We start from the raw sequence: 25,682 nt of genomic DNA, 5'->3' as shown, positions 1-25,682 counted from the left end.
TCTGGGGTGTTGAAGGGAGATACAGTGCCAGTTCTGGGGTTTGAAGGGAGATACAGTGGCAGGTCTGGTGGTTGAAGGGAGATACAGTGCCTGGTCTGGGGGGTTGCAGGGAGATACAGTGCCAGGTCTGGGGGTTGAAGGGAGATACAGTGCCAGGTCTGGGGGTTGAAGGGAGATACAGTGCCAGGTCTGGGGGCTGACTGGAGATTCAGTGCCAGGTCTGGGGGCTGACTTGAGATTCAGTGCCAGGTCTGGGGGCTGACTGGAGATTCAGTGCCAGGTCTGGGGGCTGACTGGAGATTCAGTGCCAGGTCTGGGGGCTGAGTGGAGATTCAGTGCCAGGTCTGGGTGCTGACTGGAGATTCAGTGCCAGGTCTGGGTGCTGACTGGAGATTCAGTGCCAGGTCTGGGGGCTGAGTGGAGATTCAGTGCCAGGTCTGGGGGCTGAGTGGAGATTCAGTGCCAGGTCTGGGGGCTGAGTGGAGATTCAGTGCCAGGTCTGGGGGCTGAGTGGAGATTCAGTGCCAGGTCTGGGGGCTGAGTGGAGATTCAGTGCCAGGTCTGGGGGCTGAGTGGAGATTCAGTGCCAGGTCTGGGGGCTGAGTGGAGATTCAGTGCCAGGTCTGGGGGCTGAGTGGAGATTCAGTGCCAGGTCTGGGGGCTGAGTGGAGATTCAGTGCCAGGTCTGGGGGCTGAGTGGAGATTCAGTGCCAGGTCTGGGGGCTGAGTGGAGATTCAGTGCCAGGTCTGGGGGCTGAGTGGAGATTCAGTGCCAGGTCTGGGGGCTGAGTGGAGATTCAGTGCCAGGTCTGGGGGCTGAGTGGAGATTCAGTGCCAGGTCTGGGGGCTGAGTGGAGATTCAGTGCCAGGTCTGGGGGCTGAGTGGAGATTCAGTGCCAGGTCTGGGGGCTGAGTGGAGATTCAGTGCCAGGTCTGGGGGCTGAGTGGAGATTCAGTGCCAGGTCTGGGGGCTGAGTGGAGATTCAGTGCCAGGTCTGGGGGCTGAGTGGAGATTCAGTGCCAGGTCTGGGGGCTGAGTGGAGATTCCGTGCCAGGTCTGGGGGCTGAGTGGAGATTCCGTGCCAGGTCTGGGGGCTGAGTGGAGATTCCGTGCCAGGTCTGGGGGCTGAGTGGAGATTCCGTGCCAGGTCTGGGGGCTGAGTGGAGATTCCGTGCCAGGTCTGGGGGCTGAATGGAGATTCAGTGCCAGGTCTGGGGGCTGACTGGAGATTCAGTGCCAGGTCTGGGGGCTGAGTGGAGATTCAGTGCCAGGTCTGGGGGCTGAGTGGAGATTCAGTGCCAGGTCTGGGGGCTGAGTGGAGATTCAGTGCCAGGTCTGGGGGCTGAGTGGAGATTCAGTGCCAGGTCTGGGGGCTGAGTGGAGATTCAGTGCCAGGTCTGGGGGCTGAGTGGAGATTCAGTGCCAGGTCTGGGGGCTGAGTGGAGATTCAGTGCCAGGTCTGGGGGCTGAGTGGAGATTCAGTGCCAGGTCTGGGGGCTGAGTGGAGATTCAGTGCCAGGTCTGGGGGCTGAGTGGAGATTCAGTGCCAGGTCTGGGGGCTGAGTGGAGATTCAGTGCCAGGTCTGGGGGCTGAGTGGAGATTCAGTGCCAGGTCTGGGGGCTGAGTGGAGATTCAGTGCCAGGTCTGGGGGCTGAGTGGAGATTCAGTGCCAGGTCTGGGGGCTGAGTGGAGATTCAGTGCCAGGTCTGGGGGCTGAGTGGAGATTCAGTGCCAGGTCTGGGGGCTGAGTGGAGATTCAGTGCCAGGTCTGGGGGCTGAGTGGAGATTCAGTGCCAGGTCTGGGGGCTGAGTGGAGATTCAGTGCCAGGTCTGGGGGCTGAGTGGAGATTCAGTGCCAGGTCTGGGGGCTGAGTGGAGATTCAGTGCCAGGTCTGGGGGCTGAGTGGAGATTCAGTGCCAGGTCTGGGGGCTGAGTGGAGATTCAGTGCCAGGTCTGGGGGCTGAGTGGAGATTCAGTGCCAGGTCTGGGGGCTGACTGGAGATTCAGTGCCAGGTCTGGGGGCTGACTGGAGATTCAGTGCCAGGTCTGGGGGCTGACTGGAGATTCAGTGCCAGGTCTGGGGGCTGACTGGAGATTCAGTGCCAGGTCTGGGGGCTGAGTGGAGATTCAGTACCAGGTCTGGGGGCTGAGTGGAGATTCAGTGCCAGGTCTGGGGGCTGACTGGAGATTCAGTGCCAGGTCTGGGGGCTGACTGGAGATTCAGTGCCAGGTCTGGGGGCTGACTGGAGATTCAGTGCCAGGTCTGAGGGTTGAAGGGCGATTCAGTGCCAGGTCTGGGGGTTGAAGGAAGATACAGTGCCAGGTCTGGGGGGTTGAAGGGAGATACAGTGCTAGGTCTGAGGGTTGAAGGGAGATACAGTGCCCGGTCTGAGGGTTGATGGGAGATACAGTGCCAGGTCTGGGGTGTTGAAGGGAGATACAGTGCCAGGTCTGGGGATTGAAGGGAGATACAGTGCCAGGTCTGGTGGTTGAAGGAAGATACAGTGCCTGGTCTGGGGGGTTGCAGGGAGATACAGTGCCAGGTCTGGGGGTTGAAGGGAGATACAGTGCCAGGTCTGGGGGTTGAAGGAAGATACAGTGCCAGGTCTGGTGGTTGAAGGAAGATACAGTGCCAGGTCTGGGGGCTGACGGAATCGCTCCTCATAGAGTAGTGATAATTTAAGCCATTTTATCCTGGTATTTTGCACAGGGATGGGGAAGAACTTGATGTAAATGATTCCTCAGTGATACTTTGCCCATTATATATATTAGCTAACTTAGTGGTAAGACTGGTTTAAGATATTCAGCTGTTTTCCACCTCTGACAACTCCACCAGCCTCTAAGATCATTGCGCTCTTCTAAGCCTGGCCTTTTACACAACCCTGATTCCCTTTAGTCCATCATTGGTGGCTGTGCCTTCATCTCCGTGGACCCTGAGCTCTCAAAATCTCTCTCTAAACCTCTCTGTCCCCCAATTTCTCTCCTTTTAAGACTGTCCTCAAAACTTACCTCTTTGACCAAGCTTTTGATCATCTGTCCTAATGTCATCTTATTTGGCTCACTCAGATTTTGTTTGATAACGTGCCTGTGAAGCACCTTGAGAGGTTTTACCATATTAAAGGTGCTATATAAATGCATGTTGTTATTATATTTTTTCTACTGTCTGCTTTCCATTAGCCTGATTGCTCAGGGTCTCTGTGGGCCCAGGGAGTTGAGAGCTGTGTATTTGCCTATAGTGGAATGTCTGGTGTCCTGGGTGACATGGCTGAAATTTGAAACCGCATTTAGAAAATTGAGATACCAGGGAGGCGATCGTCCAGTTTGCTTAAAAGCTCCGCTCCTTTTGTCAGCTGGTCTGGTTGTTTTATTTGGGTATTTTGTACTGCAGATTATGATCTCACAAACAACAATTATAGAATTGACCAGATAACCATTTTTTTTAATATAATGGGTTGAGGGAAAAACGTAGGCCAGTACACCAGTGATAGACTGTCCCATGGTGCATTCATGATATAATGCTTGTGTGTCAAAGTTAGCGAGGTTGCATTCTGATGTGCTTAGAGTGGCTTGTGTTGGGCCACTAAGGCCCACTGGAAATGGAAAGTCCTGGCTGCTTTCATTTACAGGATATGGGCTTTGCTGGCTAGGCCAGCATTTATTGCCCATCCTTAATTGTCCATGAGAAGGTGGTGGGTAAGCTGCCTTCTTGAAATGTGGTATAGGTACACTCTTAGTGCTGTTAGGGAGAGAGTTCCAGGATTTTGACCCAGCAACAGTGAATGAACAACGATATATTTCCAAGTTAGGATGGTGAGTGGTTAGGAGGGGAACTTCCAGATGGTGGTGGTCCCATCTATTTGCTGCCCTTGTGCTTCTAGGTGGTAGTGGTCATGGGTTTGAAGGGTGCTGTCTAAGGAGCCTTGGTGAATTCCTGCAGTGCATCTTGTAGATGGTACACACTGCTGCCGCTGAGCATTGGTGGTGGAAGGAGTGAATGCTTGTGGATGAGAGGCCAATAAAGCTGGCTGCTTTGTCCTGGATGGTGTCAAGTTTCTTGAGTGTTGTGGGAGCTGCATTTATCCAGGCAAGTGGGGAGTATTCCATCACACTCCTGACTTGTGCCTTGTAGATGGTGGACAAGCTTTGGGGAGTGAGGAGGTGAGTTACTTGCCACAGGTTTCCTAGCCTCTGACCTGCTCTTGTACCCACAGTATTTATATGGCTAGTCCAGTTCAGTTTCTGGTCAATGGTAACTCCCAGGATGTTGCTTGTGGGGGATTCGGTGATGGTAATGCCATTGAATGTCGAGGGGCAGTGGTTAGATTCTCTCTTGCTGGACATGGTCATTGCCTGGCACTTGTGTGGCACAAATGTTAGTTGCCACTGATCAGCCCAAGTCTGGATATTGTCCAGGTCTTGCTGCTTTTGGACATGGACTGCTGTGACAAAATCTGTCCATTGTCCCTTCAGCTGGCTAGTGGCTGCAGGACTTCCCAGGCAATGGGAGCAGCAGCTGAAAAACAATATAAACTGCAAATCCTCCCGCTGAGTCTCCCGCTGCACCCCTCTGTCTCATCATTATGAAGGCAAGGTAATTCTTCATGTGTTGGCTGTGGAACTAGAGTCTCAGAGTGTTGTAGAGAGTACTCCCTCATGTTTAGAGTTGTTGTCCGTAGCAGATGTATTATTCTCTTACTGTCTATCTAAACCCTGAGAGATGCTTATCTGTATGGTTCCTGTGTTCCAGCCCCTGCTCTCCATTTACCTGATTAATGCTAAGACTTTTGTCAGGAGCTGTCTTGCCAGCAGAATAAACAGAGGGAAGATGCAGCTGGTTCTCGAGCACAGGTGTCCTCAGATTGAATGTGTGTTTGGTGTTTAGAAAATAAATGTGCACCTTAGGTATTTAATCACGAAGAGTTGGTGTAAAAATGAGACTGTAAGCTCTTTAACCTGTTGACATTCAGGCTGTGCTCTGCTTTTTCTTTGCTGACTATCTGGGAAAAATAATTTGTCATTTCCAAATAGAACATGGATGTTTCTGCTGAGGGGTCCCTGTGTGTTTGCTAAGCAGTGCCTTCTCTGGGGCAGAAGGTGCTGTCAGCTCCTGCGTGATTTGATCCATCTGTTACAAAATGTTTAGAACTCACGCGCAGAAAGGGGAGAGATTTTGAGTGCTTCCTGGAGAGTTCCCATGGAAATGGAGCAGTATCTGTTTTGAGTGTGTTGATTGCAGGTGTTTAACCTGCTGGCTGGCCAGAGATGGTGCAACAGTAGAAGGAAGTAAAGGTTTGCAACCGAGAGTCTGCAATGGATCTGTGCCGGTTGAAGTGATCATCAGATTTCTGTTTGTCATTTGATTTCTGAAGTTTGGTCTCTCCTTCTTTGACTCTTTTGCTGCATCCTAATAAAATATGTTTCCTGTACTCATTTTCTTCTGGGAGCTGATGGTGTTTTGTTTTATTGGACTTTAAAACAGGGAGTGCCCTGGAGAGTTTCAGTTTACTGAGAGGGAATGTTTGGGGGAGTGCCAGTACTCACAGCATTTCCCCACTTTTGAAATAGAGAATGTTTTGAGATTCAAGGTGTCTAAGAGAATCTTTATCCATTTATTATATATCGAGCAGGCACTTCATGTCCACGAACCTTATTTTCCTGTCATCAACTTTTCTGTTACCATTTCCCATTATGAATTGCTGTATTAAACTGAGGCGCCATCTCCCCCTCGGGTAGGTGTAAAAGATCCCATGGGATTGCTTTGAAGAAGAGCAAGAGTGCTCTCCGCATTGTCTTGGCGAATATTTATCCTTCAGTCAGCATCACCAAAACACGTGACCATGTCATTATCACATTGCTGTGTTTGGGAGCTTGCTGTGCACAAATTGACTGCTGTGTTTCCTACATTACAACAGTGATTGCACTTCAAAAGAATTTAATTGTTTGTGATGTGCTTTGGGACAGCTTGAAGTTGTGCCAAACGCTATATAAAGAAAAGCCTTTCCTTCTTTCTGTTAGTGTTTCCCATTTAATTTTTCTACGTCAGCTGTCATCTTGTAGTGTAGGCTCTACCTGTGATATGGACTGAGTTTCTAAACTTTTCCAACTCTTCCATTGTGTGTGCATGTGCACATGTATATTTATTGATCAGTGGGCGATGGGCAATTTCTTTAAAAGTCATTTTTAGCAGTTAATAAACATGAAAGCTGTGAAAGACATTTGGTACTCGGGCTAATTTGTTTCTTTTCAGTGATGTGTGTACTGTGAAGGATAGCTTTGCTAAGATCTTCCATGTTCAAGTCTTAATGTAAATTACAGATAAATGTGACTAGCTTCCAGCTCTCCTTGCTGCAGCCATTCAACCCTTCATCTCATCAATCAGTCGCAACATCTCTTTGAAGTGTACATCATCTACTGCAGCATCTGCGTGTTCGATTTGCACTAATGTCACACAGTGAGATCTGGTAGTTGGTTGAATTGTGTTTAATGTGCTTAGCATTACCTGAGGAGAGGTTATGATTGGGTGAAAAGATAGGATGGGAAATGCAGCAACATGGGAAGAGGTTTGCTCCATTGGAATTCTATGATTGGGTCTGACTTTTGTTTGCCTTGTTGGCGATGTAATGAAATTATTGGGATAAAATTTAAGATTTTGCTCTCGAAGTTCCGGAAAGGTGAGGTGAGAGTAAGCTTCAAAGCAGAGCATGTGTGTTTATTTTCTCAGTTTCCCCTTTGCTTCACTCAGCTCTTCATGCCCCTCTGCCCCCTCACTACTGCACACTATTTTCATGGAATGGGTTAAAGTAAGTTTCTGTGCACAGTTCTGGTCTGAAAAAGAAATCAAGGCACTGGAGAAGGTGCAAAAACGCTTTTACATGGATGGTACCAGAACTGAAAGTTTTTTGCCTGCCAAAAAAGATTGAACAGGCTGGAGCTTTTTTCAGTGCAAAAGAAAAGATGTGACCTGATAGTCTTTAAGGTTATGGAATGGTTTGATCTATTTGTGGGGGAGGCTAAAACTAGGTCTTTCTATGTGAGATAGCCACTAATAAATTCAGGAGAAAGCTTCTTACCCAAGAGATTGGGAGTGGTTGAATGGTGTAGGTGCATTGACAGGGAAGCTGGGAAAATGCATGAAGAAGAGAGGAATAGTGGTATCCTGATAGTTAGATGAAGAAAGATAGGAGGGGGTGTGGAGCATAAACACTGGCATTGTCCATTTGGGCTGAATGGCCTGATTCTGTGGAACTGCTCTTGGCAGTCATGCAGGAGAAGATGGGATGATACCTTGTGACTGCCAAGAGGATCTTTGTTTGATGCAGTAAAGCACTGTTTTGTTGACGCCTTTAATTCTGGAGGAGGCTTTGCTCTGCTGTTCAACATAGGCCAAGCAGACCCGGTTTGTTCCGGACTCAACCTTTGGAAGAGGCTGATCTTATAAATATTTATTACAGTTTCTTTTTGGCTTCCCCATTTAAATCATTTGCCTCCCCACAGACTCTTTTCTCTCTTTGAAAGGGAGGATATGCACACTATGTATAACTGCTGTTCCAGGAGCTGGGAAATGTACAATATAGTGATCTGAATTGACTGTTTTCAGATCTCTGCAGGGAAACACCTGGCTTCTTGATTTGGAAAATTCACCATATGAGGAGCTGTGGCCTTGGACAAACTATTGTCATTCTTTGTTAGAATCACTTCTAAGCCTCTATTAAATACACTGGCAAACTATGTATTGAACTACTTGCTGCAATACAGTATAATACTTGGCGTACAATACCCTGAAAATCAATCAGTCCAGATTCATTCTACCCTAATTAATGGAGAAATTGATTCCAACAAATTGCCCATAATTCAGGTTTCCAATTTTCAATGCTTATGTAAGCTGCTTTTTTTTGTTTTTTTACCAAATCTGGATCACATTCTCGCTTTTTATTTTTCAGCTATTCACAGTGAACAAACTGGATAGGATGGTGGTTTAGACACTAGCTTTTCATTCCTGGTACCTTGAATTCAAAGTCATCCCAAGCTGCTGGGTTTGTCTGAAGTCTCCTTTGCCTGCTGGGCTGTAAGGGTTTGACATGAAATGAGTTTGGCAGTCTCTCCCGCAGGCCAGCAGTTTTCCGGTGAACTTTGACACAAGCTGACCCTCCCTCAACACTGAATGGACAATTTCACTAAGTGGCTCGTGTGGGAAAGAGAAAAAAAAGTTAGAAGCTGGTCCTGAGGTTGGAACTGAGGGAACTTTACTTTGCATATTAAAACTGTTTGTTCACTGAGTGGCTGTGTTCATCACTCTACAGCTGATTGCTTTCCAGCTGAATAACTTAAACACCCTTCATATGCTTTTTAACTGGAGTACAGCTACCATACTCATTTGTAACTATTGGTGATGATGCCTGCACTGATGTTGAGGTAGATATGATTAATTTATACATGTGTACACTGTAATATTAGATGGAAATAAAAAATGTAGATCATTGCTCTTTCATCTCATCAGGCAGTTTGAATTATCCAGATCAGATCACCAGATAATTATAGATGAAGAAAGCCTTTTAGCCTATCTTGGTATATCCATCCAGAAGGATCATCAAATCCTCCCCATTACAGCCTCCAATTAGATTATTTTTCTTTATTCTTCCATGGGATGTGAGCATTACTGATGGGGCCAGCACTTGTTGCCTATCCCGAATTGCCCTTTGAACTGAGTGGCTTGCTAGGCCATTTCAGAGGACATTGCTGTGGGTCTAGAGTCACGCATAAGGCAGACTGGGTGAGGGTGGCAGATTTCCTTCCGTAAAGGACATTGCTGAACTAGGAGGGAGAAGAGAATAGAGGGATGGGGAGCAGAATGGGGAATGTAACTGCTGGCATAGATTAGTTAGGCTGAATGGCCTGTTGCTGTGTCCTAGTATCTGTGTATTTCTAAGTAATGGGCTTTGTTGTTTGGTGTTGTTCAGCATTGGTTGGACATGTTGCATCTTAGTGGACTGCCAGGATTTCCTCTTTTCCAATTTTAACGTCATTCCTGGTGTACATTTGTGGCCCATTTTTCCTTTCCTATGTGTAGGACCTTATATTTGCCTCTATTGTATTTCGCCTGCTATCTTTCTGCCGGTTTGGATATTTTGCCCAGTCGCTGCACAATTTATGCCCTCCTGATTTCAGAGCCCCTCCTGGTTGACCAATTTGAATCGGGATTGAGTCCAAATCATCTACACAAATTCATAACTGTATTAATCCCAATACTGATCCAGGGAGCATCCACACTCAGCCATCCTGAAGTAACACCCTCTAAAATTTACCCATTGTTTTCCACCGTTCAGTCAGTTGTACCCTGCATCCTTACTGCTTTAAATTTAACCAGTTGCCATTTATGTGGAACTTTGTCAAATGTTTCTAAGATCCATTGTTGCCATAGGACTTACTATGGTCCATTGACCAGGCAGAATCTTCCCCTATCCGAATCCATTTTACATAAGAACATACGAATTAGGAGCAGGAGTGGGCCACTCGGCCCTTCGAGCCCTCTCTGCCATTCAATAAGATCATGGCTGATCTGATTGTAACCTCAACCCCACATTCCTGCCTACCCCCGATAACCTTTCACCCCCTTGTTAACCAAGAATCTATCTGGCTCCGCCTTAAAAATACTCAAAGACTCTGCTTCCACCGTCTTTTGAGGAAAGAGTTCCAAAGACTCATGACCCTCAGAGAAAAATGTTCTTCTCATCTCTGTCTTAAAAGAGCGACCCCGTTATTTTTAAACAGTGACCCCTAGTTCTAGATTTCCCACAAGAGGAAACATCCTTTCCACAAACACCCTTAAATTTATTGCACAAAATAATCTTTCACTTTGCATCTGATGTATGATTCTATCATTTTACATGGAATTGAGGCAAAATGAATATTTTATCCCTTGTTCAAATCCATCCATGGTCTCACCCGTCCATATAGAATGGCTTTAGCACAGAAGGAGGCCACTTGTTCTGTCGTTCTGTGCTAGGCTCTGAAGGAACAATTCACTCAGTGCCATTCCCCTGCCTTTTCCCCTAGCCATGCAATGTTTTTCCTTTTCTGATCATGATCCAATTCCCTTTTGAAAGCCTCAATTGACCCTGCCTTCACCACATACTCTGTCAGTGCATTCCAGATCCTAATCACTCGCTGCATAAAAAAGTTTTTCCTTATGTTGCCACTGCTTCTTTTGCCAGTTGCCTTAAATTGGTGCCCTCTGGTCCCCGGTCCTTCCACCAGTGGGAACAGTTTCTCCCTATCTGCTCTGTTCAGACCCATCATGATTTTGAACACCTTTATCAGATTTCCTCTCTACCCTTTTTCAATAAGAACAGTCCCAATTACTCCAATCTGCCTATGTAACTGAAGTTCCTCATCCCTGGAAGAATTTTCGTGAATCTTTTCTGAACCCTCTCTAAGGCCTTCACATCCTTCCTGAAGTTTCACACCCAAAACTGGACGTAATAGGGTCGAACCAGTGTTTTAGTATGTCATTAAAATAAAGCAGATTAAATTCTCTCTCTAACTTTCATCATCCCTACAATCCTCCAAGATCTCTGAGCTCCCAAAAAATTCGGGCATTTTGCACACCCCTGATTTCCTTTGCTCCACTAAGAGTGCCTGTGCTTTCAGCTGTATAGTTCATAAACCTCCCCTCTCCTTCCCTATCTCCTTTCAGATGCTTCTTAAAACCTACCTCTTTGGTGAAACTTTTGGTCACCTGTCTCTATTATCTGTTTACGTGGGTCGGTATTAAATTTTGTCTGATGACATCCTTGTGAAGTGCCTTGTGACATTTTACTACCTTAAAGGTGCTGTACAAGTGCATGTTGTTGTTGCTGATGGGTCCTATTTTGTAAAAGGGGCCATATGATTAATGACTGGGTGATACATTTATTGCACAAACCTCCCTGAGTCCCATAGATTGCAGAAACCCACCCACAGGATTCGGAACAAAATATTTCCTCCCTACGTCATATGGGTGTCTGGAATGAAATGGTAATGTTTTCAAACGTGCCTGCCACAAGACTGGGCAGTGCCCATAGTTGAGAAAGCAAAAGGGCTTCTACTAGAAGTTAGCTCCATTGTGGATGATCAATACAGTATTTAATGTATTAGCCATATTGTTCCCGTTGAATGGGAGATTTAAAGAGATGGGATAATTCAACCTTGCTTGCAGAGTTGACCCATCTTCTCGCCGCTGAGCTGTGTACAGGTATAATCGGAATGCTTAAAGACTTGAGGTCGTACTAGACCATATGATATTCAGCCTCTCCAATATCAGGAGATGTGACCATTAATTCACTGCTTTTTTAAAAGTCAGATTTCTGTTTTTGAGGTTGCTCCTGGATGTTATCGCAATATGAAACTTCTTTGTACAAGATGGAATGGAAATGGTGTGCATTGCGAGTACTCTTCTTTCCTATTTTTTTAAACCAGCTGCTTATCCAGTTCTTTACCCTAGCTTCCTGTGGATTTTAACTTAATTAGAAATCTTTCATGGGGCAGTAAACCATGAGGAGGCGCACAATTTACTTTATCTTTGGCATCACAGAAAGAAAGTCAGATATTGCCTTGTATGATTATCCCTTTCACAACAAGGCTGTTGTTTCTTATAGTTACTGTCAGTCAAACATTGACTACTGTTCAAAGTTACTTCGAATTATTTTATTTTGGCATAACAAAGGCAATTTGAGTTATGAGGTGTAGACTGTATTTCTTCAATAGATAGCTTCTGCTTTTGTATGTCTTATTGCTGTTGGGATAATGGGCTTGTATTTGCCTGTGTCAAATGTTACTGTTTTTTTAAGATGATTGCCACATTAGTTTATCCCAGTCCTGTAGAACTCTTTAGGTGTTTTAATAGTCGGTGCTGTACAAGTTTCCTTCCTGGTTTCCTTAAGCATCCCATGATATACATACAGCGACCATCCTGTCCTGGGTCTATTAGCTTCAGCTCTGCAACTCTTCAAATATTTCTGACTTTTTTTTGGAACAGAGGAAGCCGAGGGAAGATTTAATTTATGTGTTTAAAGTTATGTAGGGCTAAGATAGAGTAGATAGGAAGAACTTATTTCTCTTAATAGATGTTCAGTGGCATTCGCATCACTGAATCCCCTGCCTGGTGGTCACCATTGACCAGAAACTGAACTGGACCAGCCATATAAGTACTGTGGCGACAAAAGCGAGTAGATACTGGGAATTCTGTGATGAGTAACTCCCCTCTTGCAGCCTGTCCACCATCTACAAGGCACAAGTCAGGTGTGTGATGGCATACTCTCCACATGCTTGAATGAGTGCAGCTCCCACAACATTGAACAAGGTCAGCACCATCCAGGACCAAGCATCCCACTTGATTGACATCCCTTCCTGAAACATTGATATCCTCCACCACAGGTGCACAGTGGCAGCAGTGTGTACCATCTCCAAGGTGCATTGCAGCAACTTGCCAAACTTCCTTTGATAGCACGTTCCAAACCCCTGACCTCTACCACCTAGATAAACAAGGGCAGCAGACACATGGAATCATTGTGACCAGCAGGTTCCCCTGCAAAACACACCAACCTAACTTGGAACTATATCGCTGTTCCTTCACTGTCGCTGAGTCAAAAACCAGAATCCCCCACCCCAATCAGCACAATGGGTGCAACTCCACCAGTTAGACTGCAGTGGTTAAGAAGATGGCTCACCGCTGCCACTTAAAAATGCAATTAGGGATAGGCAATAAATGTTGACCTTACCAGCAACACTTCCACGAACCAATGAGAAAAGGTTTAAAAATCTGGGATATAGATTTAAAGTAATTTCACCCAGAGGATGCTGGGTGTCTGGAACTCACTGCATGAAAGGGCAGTAGAGGGAGAAATCCTCATTGCATTTAAAATGTACTCGTATGTACACTTGAAGTGTCTTTACAAGGTTACAGACCAAGAGCTGGAAAGTGGGATTAGGCTGGATTGCTTGTTTTTTGGCTGGGATGGATAAACTTTCTGTAAACTTCTATGATCCCACTCTGTAAAATCCTGTAGTATATTGAACAACCTGATTATCATAAAAGCAAAAAACTGGATGCTGGAAATCCAAAACAAAAATAAAAATACCTGGAAAAATTCAGCAGGTCTGACAGCATCTGCGGAGAGGAACACAGTTAACGGTTCGAGTCTGTATGACTCTTCAACAGAACTAATTATCAGGTTAGCTAGTATTCCTTACTGCAGTGAGGATAACTAGAAAAGATTAATTGACATTTTCAACAGTTTTACCTTCTTAAATTTGTTGTTTCTGACTGTGCTTTTACAGCTATGAAGTTGTCAACTCATGGTCCCTGACAACTGTGGTTAATTAAGTTAATTAAGTAGATTACATAGAATGGATACAGAAAAATAGGGTTTGTAGATTAAAGGTTAAAGCAGAGCCAAATGATGAGACCAGACCTGCACATTGACAGGCTGTGCCAGCACAGTTTAGCTTGGAGCCTTATCTGGGGTGAGCTAGGTGAGCTTGGAGCCTCATTCCCCAGCCTGAAGGTTATGGGTCCAAACCCAATCATAATCTGGAGTACATAATGGAGGCTGACACTTGTGTGCTGCTGCGGTTGGGATGAGAGATTAACGCTTTGTTTGATCAGGTGGAGGTTAAAAATCTCATGGTGCTGTTTAAAAAGAACAGGGTGTTCTCCTGATATCCTGGCCAAATTCTTTGCTTACCCTAAAACGAGTTTATTTGCTGTGTATGCAAAACGGCTGTTGCATTTGTTTACTTAACGTTGACTGCACTCCAGAAGTAATCCATTTGCGTAAAGCACTTTGGGGACACGCTGATGATATGATAAGGCCCTTTTTCTGTATCCAGAAATGTTGTAAAATTCCTTCATTTTCCTACCAGTTGTTTTTCTGACTTAATTTGGAATGCCACCCTAGAATGCCAACTGGGGTGAGCTAGGTGGCTGTGTAATAGATTAAAGCCTTTTGTTTAAATTTAAGAATATAAGAACAAGGAAAACAAAAACAGAATTACCTGGAAAAACTCAGCAGGTCTGGCAGCATCGGCGGAGAAGAAAAGAGTTGACGTTTCGAGTCCTCATGACCCTTCGACAGAACTTGAGTTCGAGTCCAGGAAAGAGCTGAAATATAAGCTGGTTTAAGGTGTGTGTGTGGGGGGCGGAGAGATAGAGAGACAGAGAGGTGGAGGGGGTTGGTGTGGTTGTAGGGACAAACAAGCAGTGATAGAAGCAGATCATCAAAAGATGTCCTATTGTCGTTGACATCTTTTGATGATCTGCTTCTATCACTGCTTGTTTGTCCCTACAACCACACCAACCCCCTCCACCTCTCTGTCTCTCTATCTCTCCGCCCCCCACACACACACCTTAAACCAGCTTATATTTCAGCTCTTTCCTGGACTCGAACTCAAGTTCTGTCGAAGGGTCATGAGGACTCGAAACGTCAACTCTTTTCTTCTCCGCCGATGCTGCCAGACCTGCTGAGTTTTTCCAGGTAATTCTGTTTTTGTTTTGTATTTCCAGCATCCGCAGTTTTTTTGTTTTTAGAACAAGGAATGCCTTCCAACCTGTCTCGCTATGTCTTTTCAGGTATGCTGTCCACCCTCTGGGCTCTACCCCACCCTTTTAATTTGAGGGAAGGCTCCAGGAGGTTTCTCTCCACCCCGTCCAAGATAATTGAGAGGGCCTCAGGGTGGCTGTCTAAAAGAAGAATGCAAAATGGTGCACAAGCACAGCAGGTTAATTTGCATCTGAAAGAGAAAACCAGGTTAACGTATTGGGTGTTAGCATTTGTGAGAAGTAGAAGTGGAAGAGTCAGCCTGGATAAAGCCCTTTTGTCGGACTAGGGAGGACAAGTCAGTTCATGTCCAGGGCACTGTATAACAACAAGTAAAGAACAAGAGTTCAAATTGACTTGCGTTTTTCAATAAAGACGTGGTGAATGCCTTTGAATAGCCAATGGATGTTTTTTAATGCTGGAGTGAGGGTTAAAGTGCTGTGCACTATGACCTTGAATGAGGATGAGATGGGCAGGGAGTTGAAAGATGAAGGCAAGTAGAGTGAGAGTTAACTGGAAAGGATTTCAGATTTTCCTCATGAGACATTTTTTTCCCCTCACTGAATATGGTTGAACTCTTGTATCCTCCATTGTTTACCCTTGTGTTCTCAAGTGCTGGTATCCAGTTTCAGCTGTGGAAAATCGGAGCTGCTCAAAGGGCAAGCATTTTTGGCGGTTTTCTCTTGGCAAGGCCCTCAACCCTAGCGTCCACCAACCTGTTTTATTAGTGAATGATTGTGTGACCCTTGCACTCTTCATGGAAAATTTGCTCAGGGTTTATTGGGATTAAAATATATACCTGGTTCTGGAGTAACATGAATTCTTTCCATATGCCAGTCTGCCTTATGAAGTCTGCAGACTGCCAACTTCTCTGTTAGTAATTCTCTTGATATTTCTGTCTCTAACCATCCCCTTGTTATTTTCCCATCACTGCCTGGAGCTCAGCCGGAGCTGGTAGATTTTGTTTGAGTGACTTGTCTGTGTTTTGGTATCTGGTAGATTGGCATCACATAATTTCTGTGTCTATCAGTGCTTGGCGGCTCATTGTTAGGTAATTTTTCTGTCCATTCACATCTAGTTATTCTGAGTCTCATGCACAATTTCTTACCTTTTCCAGGCGATGATGCACTCACATCGGAGGCGAAGTTGTGAGGACGCCACGATAAAAACCTAACACACCGGCACTAGTCCAGCACCACTGAGAAGAGAAAGGAATCTTTTCACAAGGAAGGTGAATCTAAGATGTCCTTAAGCAGCAGCAGTTCAGCTGGGAAAGGTGTGGATTCGAATGCTGTTGATGCCTACGACAGTGGGGATGAGTGGGATATCGGAGTTGGGAATTTAATCATTGACTTGGATGCAGACTTGGAAAAGGACCAGCAGAAAATGGAAATGTCAGGGTCAAAAGATGGGAGCATCCCGGTGCCAAGTGCAGTGGCAGCTCTGCCAGAGAATATTAAGTTTGTCACGCCAGTTCAAGCACCTCAGGCCAAGGAGAGCAAATCGAAGGCAAAAAGAAGCAAGAATGCAAAGGACGGGGGTAAATCTGTGTCTGCTGCTTCCCTCTACACAGTGGGAGAATCAGGAAATGGGAAGAAAGACTTGCAGGGGCGATCTGGAGATTTGACAAACCCCAGCGGACTGGGGTCTTCCAACAGCACATCCAAAGGGTCGGAAAAGGGCCCAAAGACTGTCCGAAATGGAGCCGGATCAAAAAAGGAGAAGGAGGGCGGATCGAGCAAAAGCAAAAAGGATAAAAGTGAGAGCAGTGGCGGTGTGCAGCCACCTCCTGGGAACGATCCAAATGCTGCACAACAGCTGGGGTTGGGGTCAGGGTCAAAGGGCAGTTCGTTTGAATGTGCTCAGGGCACAAGCTGCCCAGATGGCACTGCAGGTCAAGTGCTGGATTTAGGAAATGCACCAGTGGATAGCAATACCATCTCCAACCTGTTGGGAATTAAAAACGAGTCGGAGGAGGTTGAGAGTGAGTGTCGACCACTGAAGAAAATCAAAACAGAGAAGGTAAGAACAGTGGTAGTTTTGAATGCTCTGCAAAATCTCAATATAGTAATGAGATTGGTGCTTGTTAATCTGATCTCGTAGGACGAGGTCCAGTTTGACAAATTTCCTTGACAAATCTGTCTTTCATGTAGTGACAAATCAATTCCAAGACCCATTGCTCATATCGACCAACCAATGACCTCCTGAACAATCTTTTGAAGAGTCAGCCACTCTTCAGGACCCCTTACAGTATGGTTGTAAAGAATTATCAGCGTTCGTTTGTACTTGCTGCTTTTTGCTGTGTTGATACGGGCACATTTTTGTTTAAGTCTGTGTACTTGTGACATCATTAGGGAAAGCGACTGTGAGGAGCATTCATTGGGGATGTTGGTTGGTGATACCAGTGCCGGGAACTCATTAACTGAGTAGTGCGTACTCACCTTGCATGCACTTTTCACCAGGCTGCCATTTACCTGGCCATGTAACATCAGTTGCTCAAAGAGAAGTAATTGAGAGAGGAGAAATGAACCAACGAGTGTTAGAATTCATGACGCTGTGTGCTGTTAGACATTTTTTAAAAAGTGGTTCTGATGGTGCAAAGTACCCTTTAAACATTTAGACTTCACCTAGTCCAGGGGGACTGGTTCCCTGTGCTATAGTAATGGTTGACACTTAATCCCACCTGATCTCACAGAATGAGGATGTGCACCTTGTTGACTATGTTGAAATCACGATGGGGATTGAGGTTTGGTTTCATTAATTCACACGGTCTGGTGGAGCATGGAGTCTGCTGTTGTTTAAGTGTTGCCTCCATGCAATTTCTCAAGTGAGAGGCTAAAGTGTTGAGATCATGAGTTTATGTGATCAGTCAGATTTATACCACAGTGACTCGTTGCTGTGGGCGTATAAATGCTCCAAATGGTTCTGATAGCCTGGTCTGTGACTGATGTTGTGTAATTAGGACTGAAAGAAAGAGTATCCCCTCTTTGACTGTGGTGAACTGACCCAATAGTGACTTCTAAGTACTAGGTCTGAAATATTAATATGGAAAGTGCTGCTGAATAGAACTAAATTGGAAACAAACAAGCTGATTGTTTCTCTCTGATGCTGCTGATCATGGTGTCATTGTATTGCACTGCATGCTACGCCTTGCCCCATGCCCTTAGTTTGAACAGCAAACAAAATATAGCCAGTGCTGGAAACCAACATGCTTGGAGATATTCGGTGGGCCAATCAGCATCTGTGGAGTGAAGAGAAAAGGTGCTTCGTGTTTGGACCTTTCCTCATTTACTTCACTCAAGATCACAGAATTGTTATGGTGTAGAAGGAGGCCATTCAGCCCATCGTGTCTACACTGGCTCTGAGCATTTTAACTTAGTGCCAATCCACTGCCTTTTCCCCATCACCCTGCATGTTGTTTTTATTTAAATAATCATCCAATGCTCTCTTCAGTGCCTGAGTTGAACCTGCCTCCATCACACTTCCAGCCAGTGCCTTCCAAATCCTAACTACTCGCTGTGTGAAAATGTTTTTTCTCACCTCGCATTTGCTTCTTTTGCAAAACACTTTAAAACTGTGCCCTCTGGTTCTCGATCCATTTACGAGCAGGAACAGTTTCTCCCTATCTACTCCGTCCAGACTCCTCATGCTTTTGAAAGCTTCTATCAAGTCTCCTCTTAGCCTTCTCCAGGGAAAACAGTCCCGACTCCTCCAATCTTTCCTCATAACTGAAGTGTCTCTTCCCTGGAACCATACTGTAAACCTCTTCTGCACTCTCTCCAATGCGTTCATATCCTTCCTATAGTGTGGCGCCCAGAACTGTACACAATACTTCAGCTGAGGTCTAACCAGTGTCTTATATAAGTTCATTATAACCTTGCTGCTCTTGTTTATGCCACTATTAATGAAGCCTAGGATACTTTATGCTTTAGAAACAGCTCTCTCTCCCTGCTCTGCCACCTTTAATGACTTATGTACGTTTACACCCAGGCGTCTCTGCTCCTGCACACCCTTTAGAATAATATCCTTTATTTTATACTGTCGCTCCATGTTGTTTGTATCAAAATGTATCACCTCTCACTTCTCCGCATTGAACTTTATCTGCCACCTATCTGACCACGCCACCAATGTCCTTTTGAAGTTCTACACTGTCATCCTCAGTTTACAATTCTCCCAAATTTTGTGTCGTCTGCAAACTTTGAAATTGTTCCCTGCACACTATGATCTAGACCATTTATATATATCAAGAAAAGCAAGGATCCCTGGGGAACTCCACTACAAATCTTCTTCCAGCCTGAAAAATACCCATTAACCATTACTCTCTGTTTCTTATTCCTCAGCCAATTTTGTATCCACGTTGCTACTGTCCCTTTTATTCCATGACCTATAACACTCCTCACAAATCTGTTGTGTGGCACTGAATCAAACGCCTTTTGGGAGTCCATACGCACATCAACGGCCTTGCCCTCATCAACCATCTTAGTTACCTCTTCAAAAAACTCCAGCAAGTTGGTTAGACATGATTTTCCTTTAACAAATCCATTCTGACTCTTCTGAATCAATCCACATTTTTCCATGTGACTAATAATTCTACCCCGAATAATTGTTTCTAGAAGTTTCCCAGCACCGAAGTTAAACTGACTGGTCTGTAATTACAGGTCAAATCTTTACATCCTTTTTTGAACACGGGCGTAATGTTTGCAAATCTCCAGTCCTCCAGCACCTTCCCCGAATCCGGGGAATATTGAAAGATAATTGCCAGTGCCTCTGCAATTTCCACTCTCACTTTCTTCAATATTCTTGGATGCATCTCATCTGGTCCTAGTGCCTTATCAGCTTAAGTACTGACAGCTGATCCAGTCCTTATCAATTTTAAACCCTTCTAGTGATTGAGTTTCTTCGACTGTCACCATGACCTGGGCAGCATCTGCCTCGTAGATAAAGTATTCATTTAATACCTCAGCAATTCCTCTTTCCTCTATGTGCAAACCCCATTTTTGGTCCCTAATTCGCCTCACTCCCCTTTTTACCATCCTATTACTATTGATGTGCTTATAGAATACTTGGGGATTTCCTTTTATGTTAGCTGCCAGTCTTTTTTCATAATCCCTCTTTGCTTCTCCATTCTGAACCTTCTGCATTCAGCTTGGTTCTCAATTGTATTTGCTACCTGACACCTGTTGTAAGCACACTTTTTCTTCTTTAGCTTAATTTATATCTCCTTTGTGATCCAGGGAGCTCTGGATTTGTTTGTCCTACCCTTCCCTTTTGAGGCAACGTACCTTGACTTGTGCTCAAGCCATCTCCTTTTTGAAGGTAGTCCATTGTTCAGCTACTGTTTTTCCCGCCAACCTTTGGTTCCAATCCTTCCAGCCCAGCACCATTCATGCCCCATTGAAGTCCGCTCTCTGCCAGTTGATTATTCTTACTCTGGATTGACCAAATTAATTTTCCACCGTCATCCTAAACCTTATGATACAATGATCACTGTCCTCTAAATGTTCCTCCACTGTCACTGAATCTACTTGGCTCACCTCATTCCCAAGAACCAGGTCTAGCAGTGCCTCCTTTCCTGTTGGATTGAACACATACTGCTGTAGGAAATTGTCCTGAACACAATCTAGGAACGCTTGTCCTCACTGCCCTTACACTACCACTATCCCAGTCTATATACAAGTAATTCAAGTCCCCCATTATAACTAAAAAGCATGAGCTTCACAGCTGATGTTTGGAGCAAGGACTTGCTCCAAAGATTTCAGTTGCGATTTCAGGGCTGGGATAATGTGGCCCTGGAGACATTGCTGAGGAAATGAACATAATGTTGGTACAAAGTTTTCTTGTAAGAGTGCTATGCTGAATACTTAAAGCCTAATCTTTTCAGCATCAAGTGGTTTACCACTGTCATTCTGTTTGTTTATAGACGAATCCATAGCTAGCTTCGTAACTCATTTGAGGCACTTGTCCAGAGCCGGTTTAACAGTTTTTGGATCCTGGGTTCCTCCACAATCTCTTGCGTTTGTATCCCCCAACCTGCCCAATCTCTTTTGTGAACTGCATTGGCAAGAGGCAGCCTGAGCTCACTATTGCCTGTGAGCCAGTTCATGGGGCCAAGTCCCACTCTACAATTTTATCTTGCACAAAATCTTGGCTGACACTCCAGTGTAATACTGAGGGAGTGTTGCATTGTTGGAGGGTCCAACTTTTGTTTGAAGACCTTAAACCAAATCCCGCTTACCATCTCCTCCTCCATCTCAGATGGATCCCATGGGACTGTTTTGTTGAAGAGCAGTGGTGATTTCCCGGATGTCCGGACCAACATTAATCCATTAACTGGCATCACAAAAGCAGTTGAACTGGTCATTTATTCATTGTTGTTTGTGGGAGCTTGCTGTGTGCTAATTGACTGCTGCATTTTCCTATATTGCAACAGTGACAATATGTAGAAACGACATAATTGACTGTAAAACTTGATTTTCTGAAAGGTGCTATAGAAATGTAAGCTGCTCCTTTCTTCCTATTTCTATTGCATAAATCTTCCAACTCTATCTCATCCCTTTTAACAGTATTTTGAAATGCTGGAATATTCCAATCCACTGCTTGTTAGCAGTTTTCCTGTGTTATGGTTTTGCTGGGGCCTCCTTATTTGTGCGAGTCTTCTGTCAAAGGTTGCAAATTTAGCTTGGGACCCGGACACGAGCCCCATGAGCTTGTGTGCTCGCCTGACCAGGACCAGCAGTCTCATTTGCTACCAAACTGCTGGCCTGTTTTGTGATTGGGCTTCCCTGGAGCAGATGAAACAAAACTGAGAGCGGAGCTGATTTTTTATTCCCCCCCAACCCCTTCATCAAACATAAGAGACTGTCTACAACTGCTTTATGTTGATCACCCAAAGGCAAACCTGCAGGCACTTGAATCTTTGTGTGTTGGTTAAGCTCAAAGCTTTCAATCTCCCACACCCAGACCTAGTTTAGCCATTAGCCCCTCTACATGTTTACTGACCCCAGAGCAGATTTTTGGAGTAAGTATTTGGTTACCTATTTGGCGCAGTGAGGAATGTGTGACTGACACAGACTCTTTATGCCAAGGACATAGTGAAGAGAATCTGAATGATTCAGACCCCTCAATGAGTAACGCAGACCCTTCAAAATGATGGACATTGTGAGATGAATAATGGAATGCCACATTCATGTTACTGTCTAGGGATCTAAAATCTGAAGAATGGTTTGTAGAGAGAGACAGTCACATTGATGAGGAGTGGAGTTGGGTTCCTGTGAAGGGTATGATATGCAAGTGTTGGTGGTTGAGTGACGGGAAAGGCATGGATGCTACAGTGTTTGAGTTCAATGGAACTGAGCCTCCGTATTTACAAGTTCTCAAAAGACACATGGATGGAATTAGAGTCCAGTGTTGCTTCTGTGGAAAAATTGGCGTCTGAGACACGGTGTATTTCACTGACATCCTCGTTTGGAAAATCAGCTCGAAGCAACAACTCTGAGACAAGTAGTTTCCATTCCTCTGACAGTGTTTTCACCAACTACTCAGGTGTTTAAGAGTTAACTAACTCTTGTCTGCAGTTGGTAATTGTTGCTTATGGGCAGGGCTGGCTGCATGTTCCTTGGGCTGTCAAAGAAATAAAGCGACCAGTTCTTATTCCTGCTTGCTGTCTAGCAATCTCTACTGGAGATGGGCCAGGTGAGGAGAGGATTGGGATCTAGCAGCTTCCTAGTTACCCAGCAGTAGCATCAGGGTGGGGGAGTGCTGATGGGGAGTCCAGTACAGTACCAGATCCCCAAAGCTAGACCTGCGCTGCAAATCACCTTAAAGTTGCTTGTCTCACTTCATGTAGTGTAGTACGTGGAATGTGCACTGGAGAAGTGACAGAACTGGAATGCTTGTGAGCAGCAGTAATTCAAAAGATTCAATGGCAAGTGTGTGTTTCTCCTCTTGGATCACATGCTCTGCACTAATCCTGTTTATACAGCCAGCAGGGTGTTGGAGGAAGTGTGCAGACAGTGTTAGGTAACCTGATTACAGTACTAGGCTGAGGAGAAGGAGCTGAAATGCCTGCATGGGGTTTATTTTGAACTGGTGATCTTCAGCTTGATAATGGGCTGTACCTCAGCAGGTTGCAGGCTGCATGTCCAAGTATTAACACCTGTGATATTTTAGTGCAGACTGTGGTTTGAATGTAGAAAATGGCTTTGTTGAAACACCTGTGATATTTTAGTGCAGATTGTGGTTTGAATGCAGAAAATGGCTTTGCTGAATGTGGAGATCTGCTGTAGCTGATCAGCCTGATTCATTGAGTCCAATAACACAGAAGGCCCATCAGTACTCACCTTACTCCCCAGAACCCTTTAAATTTCACTTCACAGATCAGTTCACTCGAGGAAGGATTTACTTTGTGCTGATCATTTTTTTTCCCCCCTTCTCCCCCCCCAGCCTTGACTTGCCCTCACTGCTGAGTTTTTCTGTTGATCTCATTCCCTTTGTCGTTCTAGTTGTTGGGAGCAGCTCTGGCTTCAGACTGTGGATACAGGGCCTGATTCAGGCTCAATATTTGCAGCGCAGCTTTTGTAGCTTTTATTTGGAATGGCTGTGAATTTATGGGATATTATGGACACCTCTACACACCATGTGGACAGGCAAATAGGTCACTATAGCAATATGGTCTCTATAACTGCAATAAAAGAATGGCTTTATGTTTGTCTGCTGTCTCTCGCGATTCTCTCCTGATAACTTTCTTCTATTCATCACATAGAACAGCACAAAAAAATGTCTGTTTATACCAGGCTAGAGAACTGAAATATTTTTTGGTATGTATAAAGTGTAATATACCTGGGACTGTCATTGGCATGGTTCATTCTTGATCTTTCCAAGGACCACAGTTACTTTTAACACCACACCCTGACCATTCTGCAGGAACCAGCTGAAAAAATGAGTGGTTTAAAAAATATAACTTTATCATTCGTATGCAAGAAATGCGTGTGTGTGAGACTGAAGTGTGTGTGGAAGGTTCCTCAGCCTGGGTGCTTGTGGCCAGCTGCTTTCACCAACTTGTTGAACCTTTTAAGCATCTTGCGATTTAACCAGGCTGTTATTGCATCTGGCAGCTCCAAGCACAAACTCAATGTCCCTTTCTCTGTGTTAAACAGGGCAAGGGCCAAGTGAGCTGAGTGCTAAATTAACAGCCTGGACATTGCTTCCTGCGTGGCATGATTGGACGTTTGTCCTGTTCAACCTCATTATCTGGTGAAGTGGCTGCTCATTGTAGAGACGGGGTGGAGTGATTGGATGGTTGAGGGGAAAATGCTCTTTCTCTCAGATGCTCTCAGAAATAGATCACAGTTGGCTGAAGGGCCGTTCATAGGCACAAATCCTCCTGTGAAAATAGAGAGAGAGAAAGCTACCCGGGGACTGGATGTTTTTGAATTAGGAATTACACTGTGGAGACCACTAGACCGTAAACCAGACAGCACCAGGCCGTGAACTCTGGCCTGTGTGCTGCCAGAGCACTGTTTACTCTAGGCATTGATGGATTGTTTCTGGCTCCCCCACTGACTGCTGATTCCATTAGCAGGGCTGTATCTCTTTAAATAACAACAGTGAAGTTACAGCTGCTTTATGTGGAGATAGACCCAAAGAAATGTGATCTAATTGACATTGACCAGTGATAGTTGCTTGGTCAGTGTAGGGATTGGCAGTCCCCCACCTCCTTGTGACCCGGGAAGCAAGATTCTGAGAAGGAACCTGAGCCCCATGAGAGAAATATTGGGAAATGGGAATGATGTTGTGGTTCCTGGCACCAGTAGTAATGCAGTTTGTTTGTATAATCTGCAGAGAGATAATTGAATGACAAGTTTGGGTCTGTGCTGTGCGTTACAATCTGACTTTTCACATGGTTCTTGCTTCTCAAATGGAATTAACCCGCTGACTTTAGCCCCGCACTTCAGACAGCTTGATCTGTTTATTCTTGGGATTGCTGCACCCTCATAATCTCTGGGGCATGAGGTGAGTTAAAAGTGTTTGCCAGGGATCAGTTAGTCGCTTTGCTTTGACCTACATCCTAGCACTTGCAGTCGGTCTAATCCGTTTATTGTGGATATCTGTCTATAAATGTGGAAGGTGGAACTGACACTGCTAACTCTGGAATATCTTAGATATAGTAGCAATTCACTGGGCAGGTTTAATGTTCTGTGTGCTCTGTAAAAGCCACTGTGGCTTGTACTGTTGTCGGGATGGTGCCAGCCCTTTCCCCTCTGGGTGTCTGTTTCTCTGCACATTACCCTGAAGGATGAGTCGGGGGAGGGGAAGGAGGGTTGTAGCCGGTGTGGGTGGTAGGAGACCTGCTGACACTCATTTGGGAATGTTGCTGTGAAACAGCAAAATACAAGGACAGGAAGTGGGTTCTTGCCTGCCCTCCAGGGTCTGATGATGAGTATCACAGAGGGTGGTGAGGGGAACAGAATCCTAAAATAGAGGAAGATGTAACATCCTCTCTAAAATTCATTATTTTCATGCCTGCCCCACCCCTTCCAAAATCTCTTCCCTCCTGATTGTTGATGACTGTCAGCAGAAATCTCTGGTTTCCCTGATTGCAGACACGTACTCTCTGTGTTTATTGTCTCCTCGGCTGTGACTGCCAGCCAATCAAATCAAACATTCTCTGCTCCCTTATCACCAGCTCTGTGGAATTAAACTTTTAACCTGTTGGATTTCTATCTCCTGCACCCCTCCCCTCACAAATTTGGAGTTTTAGCAGCACATAGATGGAGTTGCAGCTGCAGACATTTGAAGAAACTGCCTGTGAAAAATGGAAATACTTGGCTGACACTTGCATTAAGTGTGGAGATTATTATCATGAGTGGGTCACTTGCTCGGTAATACTTATATTTTGTTGCTTTTTTCTTCTGCTGCTCCATTAATGTCTTGAGCTGTGAATTATTTTCTGGTCTATTTTGGAAATCAGTTCACTAAAAAGCTAAAATCAATCTCTATTGCATGTCACAAGATTGATTTCAATGCAGAAGACCCTTTAGTCCATTTTTTTCATTTAGAGTATGGGTGATACTGGGTAAGCTGCATTTGTGCCCAGTTCCTAGTTAC

At 45.0% G+C, this 25,682-nt stretch overlaps 1 protein-coding gene across 5 annotated transcripts in view; it reads left to right on the top strand.

Moving 5' to 3' along the window:
• The window catches only part of LOC121272004 (zinc finger protein 609-like), a 194,825-nt gene that overhangs the window by 24,117 nt on the left and 145,026 nt on the right, over positions 1 to 25,682 (top strand). For 2 of the 5 annotated variants that reach the window (XM_041178353.1, XM_041178350.1), the window contains exons 1-2: positions 7,993 to 8,228; positions 15,694 to 16,598. In XM_041178353.1, coding sequence (XP_041034287.1) covers positions 15,819 to 16,598 — 780 coding nt within the window. In that variant the 5' untranslated portion in view covers positions 7,993 to 8,228; positions 15,694 to 15,818. Of the gene's footprint in view, positions 1 to 7,992; positions 8,229 to 8,393; positions 8,416 to 15,693; positions 16,599 to 25,682 lie in introns of those variants that run through there. The other 3 variants (XM_041178354.1, XM_041178352.1, XM_041178351.1) reach the window with 3 other exon arrangements.

Source organism: Carcharodon carcharias, chromosome 32 (genome assembly GCF_017639515.1).
Source record: "Carcharodon carcharias isolate sCarCar2 chromosome 32, sCarCar2.pri, whole genome shotgun sequence".
In the NCBI taxonomy this organism is placed as follows: Eukaryota; Metazoa; Chordata; class Chondrichthyes; order Lamniformes; family Lamnidae; genus Carcharodon; species Carcharodon carcharias.
This window is presented reverse-complemented; position numbering and strand designations above follow the sequence as displayed.